This window comes from Carica papaya, chromosome 6, assembly GCF_054855325.1.
Source record: "Carica papaya isolate Zhongbai chromosome 6, ASM5485532v1, whole genome shotgun sequence".
Classification (NCBI taxonomy): domain Eukaryota; kingdom Viridiplantae; phylum Streptophyta; class Magnoliopsida; order Brassicales; family Caricaceae; genus Carica; species Carica papaya.
In genome coordinates, this window is record NC_142314.1 from 25,416,028 (window position 1) to 25,434,069 (window position 18,042).

The 18,042-nt window shown below is 33.0% G+C and overlaps 1 protein-coding gene across 1 annotated transcript in view; it reads left to right on the forward strand.

Annotated features, from left to right (window-relative positions):
• The first annotated feature begins 3,596 nt into the window (after positions 1-3,596).
• BAK1 (BRI1-associated receptor kinase) overlaps positions 3,597-18,042 on the forward strand; it is a 33,493-nt gene continuing 19,047 nt past the window's right edge. The window contains exons 1-7 of the mRNA XM_022031264.2: positions 3,597-4,139; positions 6,887-7,019; positions 7,123-7,194; positions 9,580-9,723; positions 17,609-17,680; positions 17,789-17,860; positions 17,959-18,032. Of these exons, the coding sequence (XP_021886956.2) occupies positions 4,058-4,139; positions 6,887-7,019; positions 7,123-7,194; positions 9,580-9,723; positions 17,609-17,680; positions 17,789-17,860; positions 17,959-18,032 (649 nt within the window). The 5' untranslated portion in view covers positions 3,597-4,057. The remainder of the gene's footprint in view (positions 4,140-6,886; positions 7,020-7,122; positions 7,195-9,579; positions 9,724-17,608; positions 17,681-17,788; positions 17,861-17,958; positions 18,033-18,042) is intronic.

Here is an 18,042-nt window from a genome sequence, read left to right on the forward strand (position 1 = left end):
TATTGTATGTGTTGTGTTAGAACTAGAATGGGCGAAGTATGACGCTCTACCCCTTCTGGGCCACGGGGCGTTACAAGTTTTGTTTTAAATTTTTGTAGTTTATAATTGTCTCATGTAATATGATTTCACTTGTTATTTAATTTCAAGGGATGTAGTTCACTGTATTTGTCAATATTTTCCTGATTGCTTTGTTGTGAAAAATGGTTGGTGGCTTACCCCTTGGTACCAGGGTTGGGATGTCACAGCTCAATATCATATTCAATCATAACCTGCACAATTTAATAATGTCAATGGCAATCAATATGATATTGAATCACCTAATGCACGCACACCGGATTAGATTTTATTTTTGAGTTTTATTATATTTATTAAGATTTAATTTAATTACATTGTTTATAATCTCATGCACGTGGCCATTTATATTTATTTTTCAAGGAGGCAATATGAACGTTGACCAAAGTAACGAGTGAGGACGTCAATCAATCAATAAATATATTAATAGGCGTCAAATAATTACAGTTGCTAAACCACTTCGATCGTCATCACTCTGTCTTACTCGATCACCATAACATGAATTCAATGATTTAGTTTTCTATCTTAACGAACATAGGTCCCAAACTTGGAATTCAAGAAGCAGCACCCGCACTCTGATTGAGTTCAAAAATAATACAATCAAACCTTTCAAGCGAAATTAAACAAATCAAATTTTACTAGATTCTGTGTAAATTAAGTCATGAACTCTTAATTTTATATTTCTCTTGATTCTTAATTCTAATCTTAATTTCTAACTTTTAAATTTTAAATAATTTTTTTTCTCCTAAGTTTTATTTAAAGTGTTAATTTTAATAATGTTATTAATTTAATTCATTTTATTAATTTTAATTAATTATTTAAATTTTAGGAAATTTTATTTATTTATTGAATTTTAGTTTTAATTTTAATTTTTAATTATTTATTTGACTTCCCCTGAATCTCAATAATTCCCCAGTTTCTCCATTTTATCCAAAATTCCATTTCTCATTCCGGTTTTACCCAATTTCCCAATTTCCCCAACTTTCCCATTTTCTTGCATTCAAAACACTGTTAGCAATTTCTCTTATTTTTGTACCACAGTGATGCATTTATATTCAAGTAGGTATGTTAGTAAACATTTTACTTCATTCATTAAACATAAAAACACAATTTTAAACGCTAAAGACATGCATGCACACATTCACTCTTCTGCTTTAATTAAAACAGCAAGCATAGCCTTTTTTCACATACTTTTTACCCTCTTTATGCATCTATAAAACCCTAAATTTGTATAAACTAGATTACCGTCCTTCTTACCTCACTAACTTATGAAGCATAATTCAAAACGTACGAATGGAAGATATTTGCAACAAGAAAAATAGTCCGCAACTCGTCTGTGCGGTGGTGCGCAGTCAATAACGATTTTCAGTCGAATTCGTGGGTTCTGGGGTGTTTCTATCATGGGAAATTAATTTATAATCATCTTAAGGCATCATTTTAACTAATCTAGAACTTGAAAATTGCTAGGAATTGAAGCACTAAGTTGCCGTCAAGAAAATAGACACTCACCCAAGCTGCAATGCATGCAGGTGCAGCAGAGGAAGAATGCTTCTGTTTTGGAGTTGTTCCACTATTCTGGGCATCTAAAATGGTTACAGAAGATGATAAGAAGCTGGGGAAGATAGATACGAATCACGAGAAGGGAAATAAACTCACATAGACGTGGAAAAAAGCTGGGTTCTCTTGGCAGAGACGTACGTAACTCACCCTCTATTTTTTTTTTCGTTTTTTCTAGTTCTCTCTCTCTCTTGTTTCACGCTAAGTTGGGCTCTCTCTCTTAGACGAAGTAGGGAAGAGGAAGAACAAATGGGGAAGCCTTTTAAATGGCAATCCCCATCCATTTTCTTCTTTCAGCTCACACGCACATTGTGCGTGTCCTTACTGCCATGGGAGCAGCTAGTTGAAGGAGAAAGACTGGTTGACTGAACAGCTGGCTAGCAAGCTAGCTGCAGCAGCCCTCATTGCCTGGGTTTCCCCCCCAAACGGTGGGATCAGCTTCCACCTCTTCACTCTTAGGAATTTTTTTATTATTTTCAATTGCTTTCCTTTTTTTTTTTTTAAATTAATTTACACATGATTAGTTAAATTAAAATACAATTTAAATTAGAATAAAATAAAATATACAAAATATCTCATTTTTATTAATTTATACAAAATTAATTTACTTAAGTAGATATTACATAATATTATTAATTAAATAGTTAGCGTAATTTTTAATTTTAAAAAAATTCAATTACACAATTAATGCACAAATACAACATATTAATAAAGTGTCATCATTACAAAATAAATTGAAGCAAATATGGTTTGTGGTATTCGATGAATCACTCCTTCATCATCGTAAATATATATAAAAAAAAAAAATTTAAGGCAAATTCATAATTGATAAGTGAGATAAAAAGTACATATTTATGAAACATTTGAAAGTTCCGTTATATTAGGATTTGTTAAAACTCATACCTATTGTAACCTATATACCTTTTATATGAATGCTTGAACTTTTGTAAATTTAATAGAAGATTAAAAATGTACGAGTTTTTATATGATTTGTTAACTTTCTATAAAAAAAATTAACATTAACATTAGGAGATTGTGTAAAATTATGTATATTACGTGTTTTTGTTAGAAGATGTTATTATTATTAGTATGTATGTATCTTACAATATATTAAAATCTGTTAAAAATAAAAAATAAGTTTTTCCTCCTAAAAATTCTGTATTTGCACTTTTTTTTAATATATAAGAAGGTACATTATTAGTTGACTTGATGGTAAATTTAACTAGTGAGACATATGATTAAAATACAAATTTAGCCTATTATTTTTGTTTGACTTGCAATTTGCTTCAATTTATATTAAGTTAGTACCTATACTTCAAAAAAAATATTTGAATAGGTCATTCCCTAATATTAATTTCTAACACCCGTAATACTTGATGCCACGTGTAACCAATAATGACATGTAACATCTTTTGGTTGAACGCTAATTCATGACATGTGCCACGTTAGATGTTTTGTTAATAACATAAATCTTCAGTGTTTTATAAGGAAACAGTAGTGCACGGGTAAAGTTCTTCCTTTGATAATAAGGGAAGAGAGATAAGGGTTCAAAAATTGGGAGTTGAGATTGGTCAAATTATATTTTGTTTTTTTTATTATTTTTAAAATATAAGATTGATATTTATATATAATTTTTTTCACATTAAATATTACGAAATATATAATATATATCAGTGTTCTATAAAATAATATTCCGTATCAAATTAACAATGTTAGAATTAATAATGAAAAGATACTTTCAAATATTTTTAAAAATACAAAAAATAATTTAATACAAAATCAAGAGAAACATTAAATCAAATAAAAATAAATTGCTGATGTGCTAAAATAAATTCACCATATTATCACCATTTGCATGTGCAATTATTAATTTATTATCCACAAATAAAATAAATGCATATTCAATTTCCATTTCTAAGTATGAATTTTGAGCCATAAATATTAAAATATTATATTCTCTATCGGAGTTTCTAGGCAAGCAGGCTGCGATGGTGGGTCCGGCTGGTGCGCGTGCGTCTTTGACCCGCTTCCCTTCTCGACTGCTTTCTACCGTTTTTGCTCGTCTGCCAATCTCACAAAACCAACCCCGTTGAAGAAATTTCTTCTTCCAATACCTGTCTTGTTTAATTTTTAACCTGAATTCTTCTTCCCTGATTTCCTATTTTTGTAGCACAATCTATCTTTGCTTGAATTCCCCTTTGCATTATAGAAAGTCAAATAAATTATTTTCTGGTTTTTAATATCAATCGGTCATCTTGCGAGGGCTTCCGTTTCATTTGCGATTCGGTCAATGGGAAATACACTTCTGGGCTTTCTTTCCTGTTTTCCTGTTTGGATGAGTCCTTGACTGGAAACTCTCTTCACTTGATTTTGTTGTTTCGGGCGGCAATGAAGTAAACTGGGTTTTAGCTAGCAAAAGAAAGGACAAATGATGCAGCGAATGATGTCGGCTTTTTTGTGGTTAGTTTTGGTGTTCGATTTAGCTATGAGAGTCGCTGGTAATGTAGAAGGTACTCACTAATTTTTTCCTCCACTGTATAACAAGTATTTGCCTTATAGTTTTGGCGGTTTGGCTGTGTTGACTTCGAAATCGGAATCAGGTTTCTAAATGGTTTCATGGGGTTACTTTATTTAGGATTAAATGTGCATGAATTTATTCATTCTGTTTGGTATCCGATGTGATATTATTCATATTTCTTATCTTTTTTTTTGGTATGTTTAGAGCTTGTATAGTGCTGTAATTATTGTGTTTATATGAATAATATATTTGAATGGTTGAAGCTACTCGTCTTCCGGGACTCTGGTTAAGGCTTTTGACTCGCCCTTTTACTTAGTTATCAGTCTTGTTTTGTTTTGATTTTCTTTTGTATAGAAAGTGGGAATTTGTTCATTCGATAGTCGAGTATGCCTCCCATTGAGAACCAATGTTTGTGCCTCTTAATGCAATGCAATATAGTTAGCCTCCAAAATCTCAATTCACTCACATGTGAAGGAAAGTCTATAGTTGGTTATCTCATTCTTTCTGTTGTCAATTATGAATGGACATTCTTATTTTGCCCTGGGAAAGAATCTGCATTTCTGATCTTATTTGACCTGCTGTTTCAATTGGTTGGATTATCTGCTGAATGATTGTCAATGCCTATTTATTAAGATAACATACTCTAGTGACCGGTTCAACTGGAGTTTTCTGGACCGGGTGATGGAACGAAAGGGATTTGGATATTGGTGGAAAAAATGGATTACTGGATGTTTGTTTTCATGTTCTTTTACAGTGATAGTCAATGGGAAACCCTGAGATTGGTTTAGAGTCTCAAGAGGACTAAGATAGGCCCTTCCTCTTTACTCTCATCGTGGACATATTAACTAGGATGTTGTCAAGGGCTGCAGAGTGGAACCTAGTAAAGGGTCTTAAAATGGGCATGGAGAATTTGGAGATTTACCACCTTCTACTTGTGGAGAACATGATTCTATTCTTGAAAAAAGATAGTAAATCCATGTCTAATGCTCTTGCCATCCTCCATATGTTTGAACACAACTCTGGACTGAAACAACTCAGAGAAAACAAGACTCATTGGGATTAATGTAGGAGACCAATAACCATCTTGTGGAGTGAATAGATTGTAAGAAATTAGTATGGACCATTGCATATCTTGGAGTTCCATTAGCTGGCAACTGGTGGAGTAGGATTTTCTGGGAAGGGGTAAAAATAAGGTGACTAGGCATCTAGCAAGTTGGAAGGGTGGACTTTTATTACTTGGGGGTAGGGTAATCTTAATCAAAGCTTGTTTGTTTGGTATACCTCTTTACTATCTCTCTCTATTTAGAATTCCTGTAAGGGTGGCAAAAAGGATCGAAGATACGATGAAAAGATTCCTATTGAATGGAGTAGATGAGGAGAGGAGAGATCACCTAGTTAGATTGGTGGTTTGTTGTCAATCTAAACATTTGGGGGTTTGGGCATTGGAATCTCAAATAGGAAGAACTTATCTTTACTCTCAAAATGGCTATGGTACTTTCCTCGTGAACCAACCTCTCTAGGGCACAATGTGATTAGAAGTATCCATGGAGGACAGCAGTGCGGTGAATGTCCTTGCTGGATGATCCACGAATTGCTATAGTCCTTTGAAATCCATTTCCCAAGTCCACCTTTTGTTTTTACCCCCCTCTCCCCCTCACTTGAGTACCTATAGGAAATGGATCTAGAGTTTTGTTTGAGAGGATACATGGTTAGAGGGATCAACCGCTTGCAACAAATTCAATTGGCTTTACCAGTTATCCACCAAATATAAGACCTATGTCTGTAGCTTTCTTGTTAATTCTGGTGGAGGACTATCTTGGAACTTTCACTTTAGAATTCCTGTAAGGGTGGCAAAAAGGATCATTTTTATGGCTTCCCTTTGGGTAGAAACGCATGGCCACTACCCGAGCATAAGTACCTTAGGGCTATACGGTAATTGGGACATTATCATCCACAGGTAAAGGAGACATTTTTTTTTATATTGTTTTCAACTTTTCATTCTTTATTATTTATTTATTTTTTTCTCCTGAGGAGAATGACTTATTCTCCAACTTTGTAATTGTTTCTCTCTATCTATTCTTTTAATTAAGCTTCTTCTTTAATCTTAAAAGAAAAAATTCTAATGCCTCCAGGACGAGACTGTACAGTTAGAGTATGGATTTTGTAAGCTTTAGAGTCTACTCTTGTCGGTCCTTTTTTACTTAGCTCACCCAGCTTGCCACTATAGTAATGTAGCATTGACTAACTTTTGGAAGGTGAAACCTACACTAAGGTCAATGTTCATTTGGACTGCTGTTCTCCATTGAATCATCATAAAATGATCTTTTTTAAGCATACAGACCTAATAGCTTTGTATGTTTGGCTGTTTATATTTTTGGTCTCATGAGTCCAGTCTCATAGTCACTTGTACTATTGTGATACTGCTTGGAGGTGTTGGGCTGGGCTTTTAACTTCTTTGGTATGAGTTGAGTTTACTCTCCTTCCCAGATATTTTCATTTCTTTTTTCTGCATGGTATCTCTTTAGCTATTTCAAAAAACATTGGGTTGTTCGCTTGTTTTGAATTTTTTCTGTTGTTGAGGATCTCTTATCCTCATATATTTTCTTTTTTTCTTATTAATACTTATTATATTATTAAAAAAATTAGGAATGCATACTGATGCCTAATGTCTCTTTATCTTGATAGTTGTTAGATACCTATCTTTGTGGATAAATTTCAATTATTGTTTTCTCAAGACAGGTGATGCATTGAATTCTTTGAAGTCCAAGTTAAATGACCCTGACAATGTGCTACAAAGTTGGGATGCTACCCTTGTCAATCCATGTACATGGTTTCATGTTACATGCAGTGCTGAAAATAGTGTAACACGAGTGTAAGTTTCTCTACTTGAATTACTTCCTGTAGGTGATCTTCCTTTCTATTTGATGTACTATGTATCTTTCTGATGGCAATAAACTTCCATTTATTTCACCTAGTGATCTTGGAAATGCAAATCTATCTGGTCAACTAGTTCCAGACCTTGGGCGGCTTCAAAATTTGCAGTATTTGTAAGTCATTATTTTATTAGGAGTTGTTTGATCTATATGTTTTTTTGCAATTATGGGGATTGTTATATTGAGTTTTTAACTTCTGTGCTTCATCCTCCATTGGTTTGAAGGAGTGAATGCCTTGAACTCATCTTTTTGCTTTGCACTAGTAGTGGCTGAATTAATTCCTCTAACTTTTGGTGAGCTATAAACTCAATTAAAGTGAAAAAATATCTGTAAATAAATGTCCAATACGAAGATGTTTCATTATTAGCATTTCTATGCCCTACATTAAAATGACTTGCGACTCCTAGTATTCACTTTATTCTTTGGTATATGACTCCTAGTATCGACTTTGCTCTTTGGTTTACGACTGCAAATTTTTTAGCACAGTTGTGGGGATGTAGCTATTTTAGATGCCTTTTTAGTTTTATGGGAAATCTTGTAGCATGGAGAAATAATTTTCTTTTTTTTGTTTCTTCTTTCAAAAAAATGTACAATTTTGTTCTTTTTTTCTGTTATTTTGGATGTTAGGTAATAGTGCTGTTTATTGTCGAGATTGCAGGAATTAATATAAATGTAATGAAGGATGAGCCTCTTTAAACTCTTAACATTGTCAACTGGGCTAAGCCTTGATACTAAACTAAGTGTGATCATCTACTAAAAAAATATAGGTTCTCTTTTCTATGGCTATCAAACCTGTTGAAGTAGACTCAACTGGATGTCATTCGATTTTGTCTGCAGAGAATCCTTAATAATTAAGTGGCTCCTGTATTTATTGTAATGCTTCTAAAGAGATATTTTTGTACCTTTTCCAGGAATGTCAGACATAACATCTTCCTCTTCTCCCCAATTATCTTGTAATTGGTTAAATTATGTGCTCGGGGCATCTCTCCTTATTTTAGTTTTTGTCTGTTTTATCATTGCAGTTACTTTAATATCTACCCAAGATATTATTACTAAAATGTTCTGGTTGCATTTGAAGCTATCCCATTAAAGGCTTAAGAACATGTTTTGTAACATTCCAATTGTTTTCTTTTCCACCAAAAAAAAAGCCCTAGGAGCTTAGGACCAACCAGTAGAACTGTGGCAATTGCGGCATCCTTTTGCAGCTATAGTTAATAAGAGCTGTTAGTGGATGAATCACCCTTGGTTAATTTTAGATCACTAGTCTAATATATTTTTTTTTGGAAATTATACAAACACACTGAGGGGTTGCAACCCTTGTACAAAAGCTTTACAAATCTATCAAAATGTCGATCAAATCCCACTAATCCTCACTTGTATAAAATGAATGATTTTTAATTAAAAACTTAGTGTCTAAAACCAAGTGTCATGATTTAATTAGCTAGGGCTATTAGAAGGCTACTCAATTTCTATTAGTTATTTTCCGTTGGTTATTTGTTCTCTTTTGATTTGTATCCTGGATATGCTAGAATATTCATAAGGCCAGTTGGTGTCTGACTGTATCGTATGTTGCCCTTTTCTTACCAATTATTGATTCTATTAGTAGGTAGTTATGCAGCAGTATGGAAATGAGATTTATCGAGAATCCTAAATTTTCTCTCCACTGTGTCCTCTGCTCTTCTCTCTCTTCTGCAATTCTCTGCTTTTCTTCTTTCTCCCTCATTCCTTCTTCTATTCTACTCTCTTACTTTCCATACCCAATCCTCGTAATCCCTAATGAGTCAGGCTCCTAACGCCAAGTATCCTTGATCCTATCAAAAAGAGCATTTTATGCCCTCAAAAGCCCTTCTAGAGACCATTCTATGCCTCAAAACTCTCGTGTCAAAAAGATCACTAGTTTAATATGTGTATATATATATATATATGTTGCTCACCTCCTTCACAGTAAAATCCTATATTAAGTACTGGAAAAGGAACTTGTGTTAGCCTCTTTGTTGTCATTATTAATAGATTGTGTCTTGCTTCTCAGTCCCATGTATTCTTTTACTGTATTTATGTAGCTGAACCTTCGTAGCATTACCTGAGTCAAAATATAAATAGTTTGTCGATGTGTATTTTTAATATTTTCCTTCATATCATCCCATAATACCATCTAATTATTTAAGATTATGAGCAGTGATAGTTTCCATACTATGTCAAACTATAAGCAGTTTGTCCATGTGAAATTTTAATAGTTTCTTTTGTATTTTCTTTCATATTATCCCATAATACCATCTAAATATTTTTAAGATTATGAGCAGCCATAATTTCCATATTATGTCAAAGTATAAGCAGTTTGTCCATGTGAAATTTTGTAGTTTCCTTCACATTATCGGTTGATGCCATCTAAATCTTTAAGATTTTGTGCAATGATGATTTCAATAATAATGTTTTTGAGTTGGAATATGCTTTAATTGAATACTTTTTCAGTCTACAGTATTGAATCAAGGCTTATGACAGGGAACTTTATAGCAATAACATAATTGGAGAAATTCCAGAGGAGCTTGGCAATTTGTCCGAGTTGGTCAGCTTGGATCTTTACTTGAACAAGTTAAATGGTCATATCCCTCCAACTTTGGGAAAGCTTACAAAACTACGCTTCTTGTATGAGCACGTATCTCTTAATTATATTGCTTAATTTTTAGTAATATAACTATTTCTTTTGTTCATCTTGTCCCTTTTTTATTATATAATTTGAAGTTTTATATTCTAGAATGAAGATTTTTGAAGAAAATATTTGCTTTTTATTTTTTGATACACTTTATATTGTTATATTTGGGGTATATATAGAGATTTCCTACCTATAGATAAAGAAATTATTATTTTAGTAGGATTCTAATTAATTACATCATCTCGACTAATTAAGTAACGAAATATTTTAGTCAACATTTCCTCTCAAATTGGTATAAAGATATTACACATGTTCAACTTGTATATCAAGTTTTGAAGATATCTGTTGCAAAATCCTTTAGTTAAGATATGTATCACCTGATCGCTAGAAGGCACATGATATAAATATAAGGAACCATCAGCCACTTTCTCTTTTATGAAATATCGATCAATATTAATGTGTTTTGTTCGGTCATGTTGAAGTAGATTATGGGTAATGCTAATGGCTATTTTGTTGTCACAAAACAATGATAGACTCTCTTCTTTAAACAGTTTTAATTCTCTAATTAGTTTTTGTAATCATAATAATTCACATATTTCTTGACCCATTGTTCTATATTTTGCTTTAGTACTGAAGCAAGTAATTACATTCTGTTTCTTTCTTTTTCATGTAACCAAGTTGCTTCTTATGAGTATGCAGTAACCAGTAGTTGACATTTTATTATCCGGAGATTCAGTTTAATTGGCATTTATAAATACTTCTATCTTAAGGTGGGCATTTTTGGAGAAGAACAAAACTTTTCCTAAAATAGATTTTAGATGTCGTAATATGCGGAAGACAACATGTAAATGAGTCTCGCGAGAATCATGTATGTACTGATTGAACAGGCTAACTGCATATGCTATATCAGGTTTGGTATGTGAGAGATAGATGAGTCTTCCAACCAATCTCTGATTTTTTCTAAGTTAACCGATGTATCATTACCTTTTTGTAGTTTGTGATTGTTTTCAATGGAAAATATAATCGGCTTGCAACTCATCATACTAGTCTCTTCTATTAAGTTTATGAAATACTTTTTTTGAAAAATGAAGATTTTTTTGTTAAATTTGACAACTTTAATTCCCAAAAAATACTGCAGTTTTTCTAAATCTTTTATTTCAAACTCTCGGATAAGAAGTTCTTTCAATCAAGTCATCTCTTTTGTATCATCTTTAGTCACCATAATATTATCTACCTAAACAATGAGAAGAGTGACCCCACTCTCTCAATGCTTGATGATTAGGGTATGATCAACACTATTTTGTTGATATTCAAAAGAGATCATAACTATTTTAAACTTTTCAAACTATACTCTTGAAGACTGTTTCAATTCATGTAAGACTTTCTTTAATTTGCAAAACTTTTCTTGCGTTCTTTTATCTTCAAATTCTTGAGCAATTTCCATATATACCTCTCCCTTTAAGTTTCTATGGAGGAAGAGATTTTTGACATCAAAATATTGTAAGTTCTAATTAAGATTAATTGCACAAAATTATAATATTTTGATTGTGTTCATCTTTGCGACAGAGACAATGTCTCCTAATAGTCAACTCCATAGGTATGAGTAAACTTTTTAGCCACTAGTTTGGATTTATACCTTTCAATCGACTTGTTTGTTTTGTATTTCACAGTAAACACTCATTTGCAACCAACCATCTTCTTTTCCCGTGGAGGTGAAATAAGTTCTCATATTTCCTTTGTTGCCAAAGCTTTCATTTCTTCAATCATGACTTCCTTCTATTTGGGATCTCTTAAAATTTCTCTTCAATCCATTGGAATAGACATAGAATAAACAAACAAGACAAGTGCTCTATAAGAGGGAGATAAAGAGTCATAGGAAACAAAGTTAGACATAAAGTGTTTAGTACAAGCGCTCATTTCTTTTCTAAAAGCAGTGAGTTTATTAGATAAATTACAACATAAAGGTAACTTACCAGTATCTTCGGGAACTGAAGAAGATTATTGACATGGGACAGACTGTATGATGACTTTTTCTGTCTTAACTCTCATTGAATATTTCTTCAAGTCCGATCTATTTAAACATCCAATATTGTCTCTTTGAATAAGATCTTCTAAAATAAAACTCTCCTCTGAATATGACTGTCAATAGTTAACAAGTTGGCATAAGCTCTTCCTTCTCACTCTCTCCTTGAAGAGATGTTGGGTTTGAATTGAAATAAAATTCAAATTCCCTACCAATAACATCCATAGTTATAAAGTATCTTGTAGACGGATGATGATAATACTTGTAATCTTTTTGAGTTGGGAAATATCCAACAAATATACACTTAAGAGTCCTAAGTTCCAACTTGCCCACATTTCTAGCATGGATAAAACAAATACGTCCAAACACTTTTGGGGAAATGGTATATGAATTTTTACCTTGCAAACCCTTTAAAGGACTTTTAAAGTCAAGAGTTTTCGAAAATATTCTGTTGATAAGATAATAAATTAAAAGAACTGTATCTCCCTAGTAACTTTTCAGTAGATTCACGATGAATATAAAAAACTGAGTTACCTTCAATATGTATCTGTTTTTTCTTTCAACGATACCATTTTGTTCACTAGTGTAAACACAACTCATTTGATGGATTATCGCATTAGACTCCAAGTAGGCACAGAATCCACCATCTATATTTTCTATCCTGTTATTCATTATTAAAATCTTAAGTTTAATATCAAAATGTGTACATATCATTTTATGAAATGACTGAAAACATGATGACACATTACTTTTTGCTTTCAACAAATAACTCTATGTTAATCTAATACAACAGTCAATAAAAGTGACAAACTATATATGAACAGATAAATAAGTATTCTGAGTAGGTTTTCAAACATTAGAGTGAATAGTCATTATAGGAGTAAGACTTCTGTGGTTACTCACATGATAGGAACTCTTATGTTTGGTTAGTTAACATGTATCACAAAATAAAGAATTCATAAACATTCTTTTAAACAAGATGGGATATAATTTTTCTAAAATAAAGAATGAAGGATGTCCCAACCGTTGATGCAACTATCGGATTTCCTGATTGACTTCGGTATTCCCAAAGGTGGCTTGATTCCAAATTACTTTTTGACTCTATGTAAGACATAAATCATTCTACAGTTTACAAGTGCTAATCATCTTTCTTGTTTGAAGATCCTGAAGGATACAATGAGGAAAAAATTCACTTTTACAGTTAAAATCTCTAGTAATAACACTGATGGATAAAAGATTGTTAACAAAAGTAGGCACATGAAGGAGTAAAGAAAGAGTAATGGTGAGAGCACAATTATGAAATCTATTCCAGATACAGGAATATATGATCCATCTGCTATACGGACATTTTCACTTTTAGTACAAGGAAAATAGGTTAGGAAGTCTTTCAAAGAGCCTATTATGTTCATAATTTATAATTCAAGTATCATAATTGAAAGTAGCAAGGAGAGGAGCAATACTTGACTATACCATTTTTGGCGTACCTATAGTTAATGAATGGTTAAATTGAGATATGAGACGCTTCAAGATTTGAATTTTCTCATTTGAAAAAGCTCCAATAGTTGATGAAGGGTTACCTGAAATAGGAATACCCAGTTTTTTAGCTTCTGTCATGGTTTAAAGTAAAGAAGGAAAATAACACCTAATAGCTAATCTCACAGGATATGACAAAATTTCTAATCAGCACCGATGGAGCTAGAAACAACAGGATTAGGCCAGAAAGAGAAATATGTTGCGAGTTTGGAGTCAATGATTGGAAACAGACAGGTCCGGCGGCAGGTGCAGCGACACTTAGAAAAATGGAACCAGAGAACTTCAGGCGGCTCGACGTGTAGAGGAAACAGATTTGAACGGTTTTGTGCGTGGTGGGACGTTCAGCAGGGCAGAACGGCGGAATGTTGCCAACTATGTGAATGTAGGTCCAGAGAGGTGGGATTTAAGCCAGTTTGCATGTGACCAGGTCGGATTCGTGTAGATCGGACTTTTCTGGCAGCAATGCAACACAATTCGGGCTGGATCCGTCCGATTCCAGCAGCACGTGTGGCTTACACGCTTATGCTATGGTGGCTTGTGTGGCTCACGCGCTCTGGAGATGGTCACCTGAGTCAGGGGGCAGGTTGGTGGTGAGGCTGCAACTTCGTCTGGGGTAGTAGTGAGATTAGATCTTGATAAGTGAGTACTAATTCAGCCTATTTTGCATTTTTAGAGGTTAAAAAACTCTAAAATTAGAACACTAAGATAGTCTTATTTTGACTATGATATTGTGAAGATTTTTGGAGAAAATGTTTACTTTTTATTTTCTGATACACTTTATGTTGTTACACTTGAAGTATATATAGAGAATTCTTACCTATAGATAAAGAAATTAATATTTTAGTAGAATTTTAATTAATTATATTATCTCAACTAATTAATTAACAAAATATTCTAATCAACATAGAATATACTAAAAATGGTATAAACAAGGCCCCAAGATGGTACTACCTATTTATAAAATAGTTGCTACAAGTTAGTTGGAATATCATGTGCTTAAATCCTTCTCATGGGACAGGGGATGACACTTAACCAAAAACAGTGAGTTTGGAGCCAATGATTCTAATCCTATCAAAAGAGAGTATAGAACCTCAAAAGCTCGTGTTCCTTTCTTTTCAAGTAATGCTAAAATAGCATACAAATGAAGCAATTGGTTTCTTCCGCTTGATAGCCTTAATAACATGTCATGCATAATCCATTGGACTCTCAATCACTCACCTCAAAGTTCCAAAATGTTATAGCAGCATTCCATTTTTTGTAGCATAGATCACCACCAGAGCAGATGATTGGTAGACTTTGCCTCTTTTGTACAAAAAGAAGCCGCTGATAATAGTACCTCACCCTTTTTCTTGGGTCTTCTGTCATTAAAATTTATTTCTTTTGTTAAAATGTGATTTGAGTGGTAACATTTGTTTTCTAAATGTCTCTCTAAGAGAAGAAACCTTTTGTTTTCCAAATGTCTCTCTAAGAAAAGACTCTCTGAATTCAAGAATGGCCACCTTGAGGAAAGAGGACTTAACACTAAAAGTTCGATTTTCTACCCATAATTCATTTTGGTTGACTATCTAGTGAAGCGGATAGTTTGCCTTTAGATAGACGTACTCATAACAAAACTAATCAGTTTGAAATCCTTTTTTTTTTGCTTCTTGATCTTTAGGGATAGGACAGTAAAAGTTGAAATTTAGGCAGGCTACAAATTTTATTGATGAGTAAAATTCCCCGAAAACATCAATATGTATGAGTTTTTCAAATCTCTACATGCTTTGAAAATTTCGATGGAGTAATTATCCAACTTGGGGCCTTTATCCCTACTAAAGTCATTGAGGTCAAGCGTATCTCTCGTTGTAGAAGTTATTTCTACCACAGCCTCCCACACCTTCTCCACTTGATCAAAAGAATCAAAAGTAACAACTTCTTGCTCGGATTTGCATCCAAGTAGTTCCATATAATTCCTATAAAACCCCATAGTTGCCTCAAATTACTCCTTTTACTGTGGTTTATTAAGTTGTTAAGAAACCTAGTATTTTGTTTATCTACATCCAAGGAGCCCTAGATCGTTGTTTCCAGGGAATCTTCTCTATTAGAAGCATGTGAGCCAATAAGCTCTAAACGGGTCCTTTTGATACTTTCATTGTCAATATGTCATAATACCATCTAAATATTTGGGGACCTTTTTCTTATTCTTATTGATATACAAGTACTTTGTATATGGGTTGGCACCCCTTTGGTGTTTGTGGATTAATGATACATATATAATTTTTATTTCAAAAAAATATTTGTCATGAAAAGATATTATAGTATTTAACTTAAAATAAACTATTATGTAGTCAGGAAACATAAGTTAGCTCTAAACTTAAATTTATTCGAACTATTATTTAGTTATTCTTATTTTAAGAAATTATAGTTATATTTAGTTTAGCAATATATTTTTCTAACTAAATAAATTATGAATTTCTCAACTAATTATATTCTCGAATTAATTTTGTAGTTTTACTCTTTATAGACAAAATTTAAATATTAAATATGATAAGAATATGTAATATTAATTAAACATATATGATTTAAAACTATTTATAACTTTAACTTTCACTATTGATTGTCCTTTTAATACACCATAAGAGTATTTGTAATCTTTTAAATATTAAATATTATTTTGTGTTAATAGAACGATATTTGATGTTATGTACATAAACACCATATGTATTGCCATGCGTCAAAATTTACAAACTCCTATAATCCTATGTGGTATTCTTATTTAAAGGTTCCAACCAAACCTTTTATATAGATAGATAGATATCACCAAAGACCTCAGTATTGCAGACTTCCAATTCATCTTCATTAATTTGAGCATCTTCATGAATTTATTAAAGCAAAGCAAGATCACTGTGCTCTGACTTGAAACCAGGCAACTCCAGATGAGAGGCCTGAGGTGACCATCGTGGCTAGTGTCTAGTGGTTTTTTAATATAAGTTTTAGGAAAAGTAAGTGGTGGATTCACATGAAAAAGTGAGTGATAGGGTCCCGGTCTTTGGATGTGGTCAAAAGGCCCACAGGTATGAAATCCTGGAGCAAGCAACCTGCTCGCTTCCTAGTTTTCCAGTGTTGCTTGCTTATGGTGAGACTTGTCTTAGAGAACCTCTGATCCCTTAGAGATAAACTCTTTGGGTTAATAGCTGGATATAATTTTATTTATGATAGGTGTATTTATAGGGAAGCTAACTGAATTACATTCCTATACAATTTTAGGAATCATAATCCTAATTTTATTCCAATCCTAATCTATTTAATTATAGTTCTAGGAATCATAATCTTAGTTTTGTTCCAATTTCATAATCTAAATCTAAATCTAAATAATTAATATAAATCTGTAAAGAATTCCAACTCTTAATAGTTTGATAAAGAAGCCAACTTCCTACTAGACTTAAACTCCTTCCTTTTGCTGCTTCCAAATGGGTCCCACACCCTATTATTTTCTGTGTTGTAGCAGGGAGAGGCATGTTCCCTTAACAACTAGCCTTGGAAGGTTTAATGTTTTAAAGTACCATTACTGGTTCAAAGGTAATATCAGGTTTTGTGAATGTAGTGAAGCGGACCAACCACTTGTGTCAAATATGGTACTACTTTTTCAAATTTAAGACAAGAAACCAGTTGGCTTTTGGTATTCATTCCATATCTTTCCTCCAAACTAAGCTTGCTTAGCTGGGGTTTATGAAGTTTCTGGTCTTAGGAGATGAAACTAAGACCAGATTAGCTTTCTCTTTGGACATGGTGGATGATGGCAAGTGCAATAGTATGTTCCAGTATTTGTGTCGAAAAGGAGGTGAATTATGGACAAAAGATGGATGTAGATAGGACATGAGGTCAACACACTATTGGGGCTTTTCAAAGTAGTGTTTTTCCTACTCTATTTTCGGAAAACTTGATGATATTTTTCTTGTAGGTAGGAACGTAAAAACTAAACGAGAATACAGAAAACCAATGATGATAAGACCATATGATATAATACATTTTTCTTCTAACCATGGTTACAAGTTCATCTTGATAATCAGCGTGATGTTCACCTGCTCTACTTATACTGTGTAAATGCCGATGTTGCTAGCTGTCCTTTTTAAACTTTTGTTTTTCTATCAAGTGTTTCTGATTATCTATTGATGAAGTCTTAATTGATTGTATGAGAATTATTGATGTGGTGCAGTGAACTCACTATGGATTATTGGTGTGTTACCTACCAATTTTATTGATCAGTAATCTGCATATTAATTAGTACTACTTCAACATTGTATGCAACAATATGAAATATGGCGTTTTGTTTCCCGTGACAGGCGTCTCAATAACAACACGTTATCGGGCATTATTCCTGGGTCTTTGACTACTGTTACATCCCTACAAGTCCTGTGAGTTCTTTCTTGATATCAGTTTCCCACTGTTATTATTTGTTTGTCATATCTTTATTTTGCAGAGTGTTATATGTGATAGATAACATATTGTCATGTTAAATTCAGGGATCTCTCAAACAATAATCTCACAGGAGATATTCCTGTCAATGGTTCTTTTTCACTATTTACTCCTATCAGGTTTGCTTCCAGTTTTTCCCCCTCCCATTTCTTTGTTGATCTTGGTTGGAACTTTGGATCTACCAGCGTTTTCTAATTGTTTTATCTTCCCTTTGCAGTTTTGCAAACAATAAACTCAATGCTCTTCCAGCTTCCCCACCTCCTCCTATCTCACCTACTCCATCTTCTTCAGGTGTGTTGTT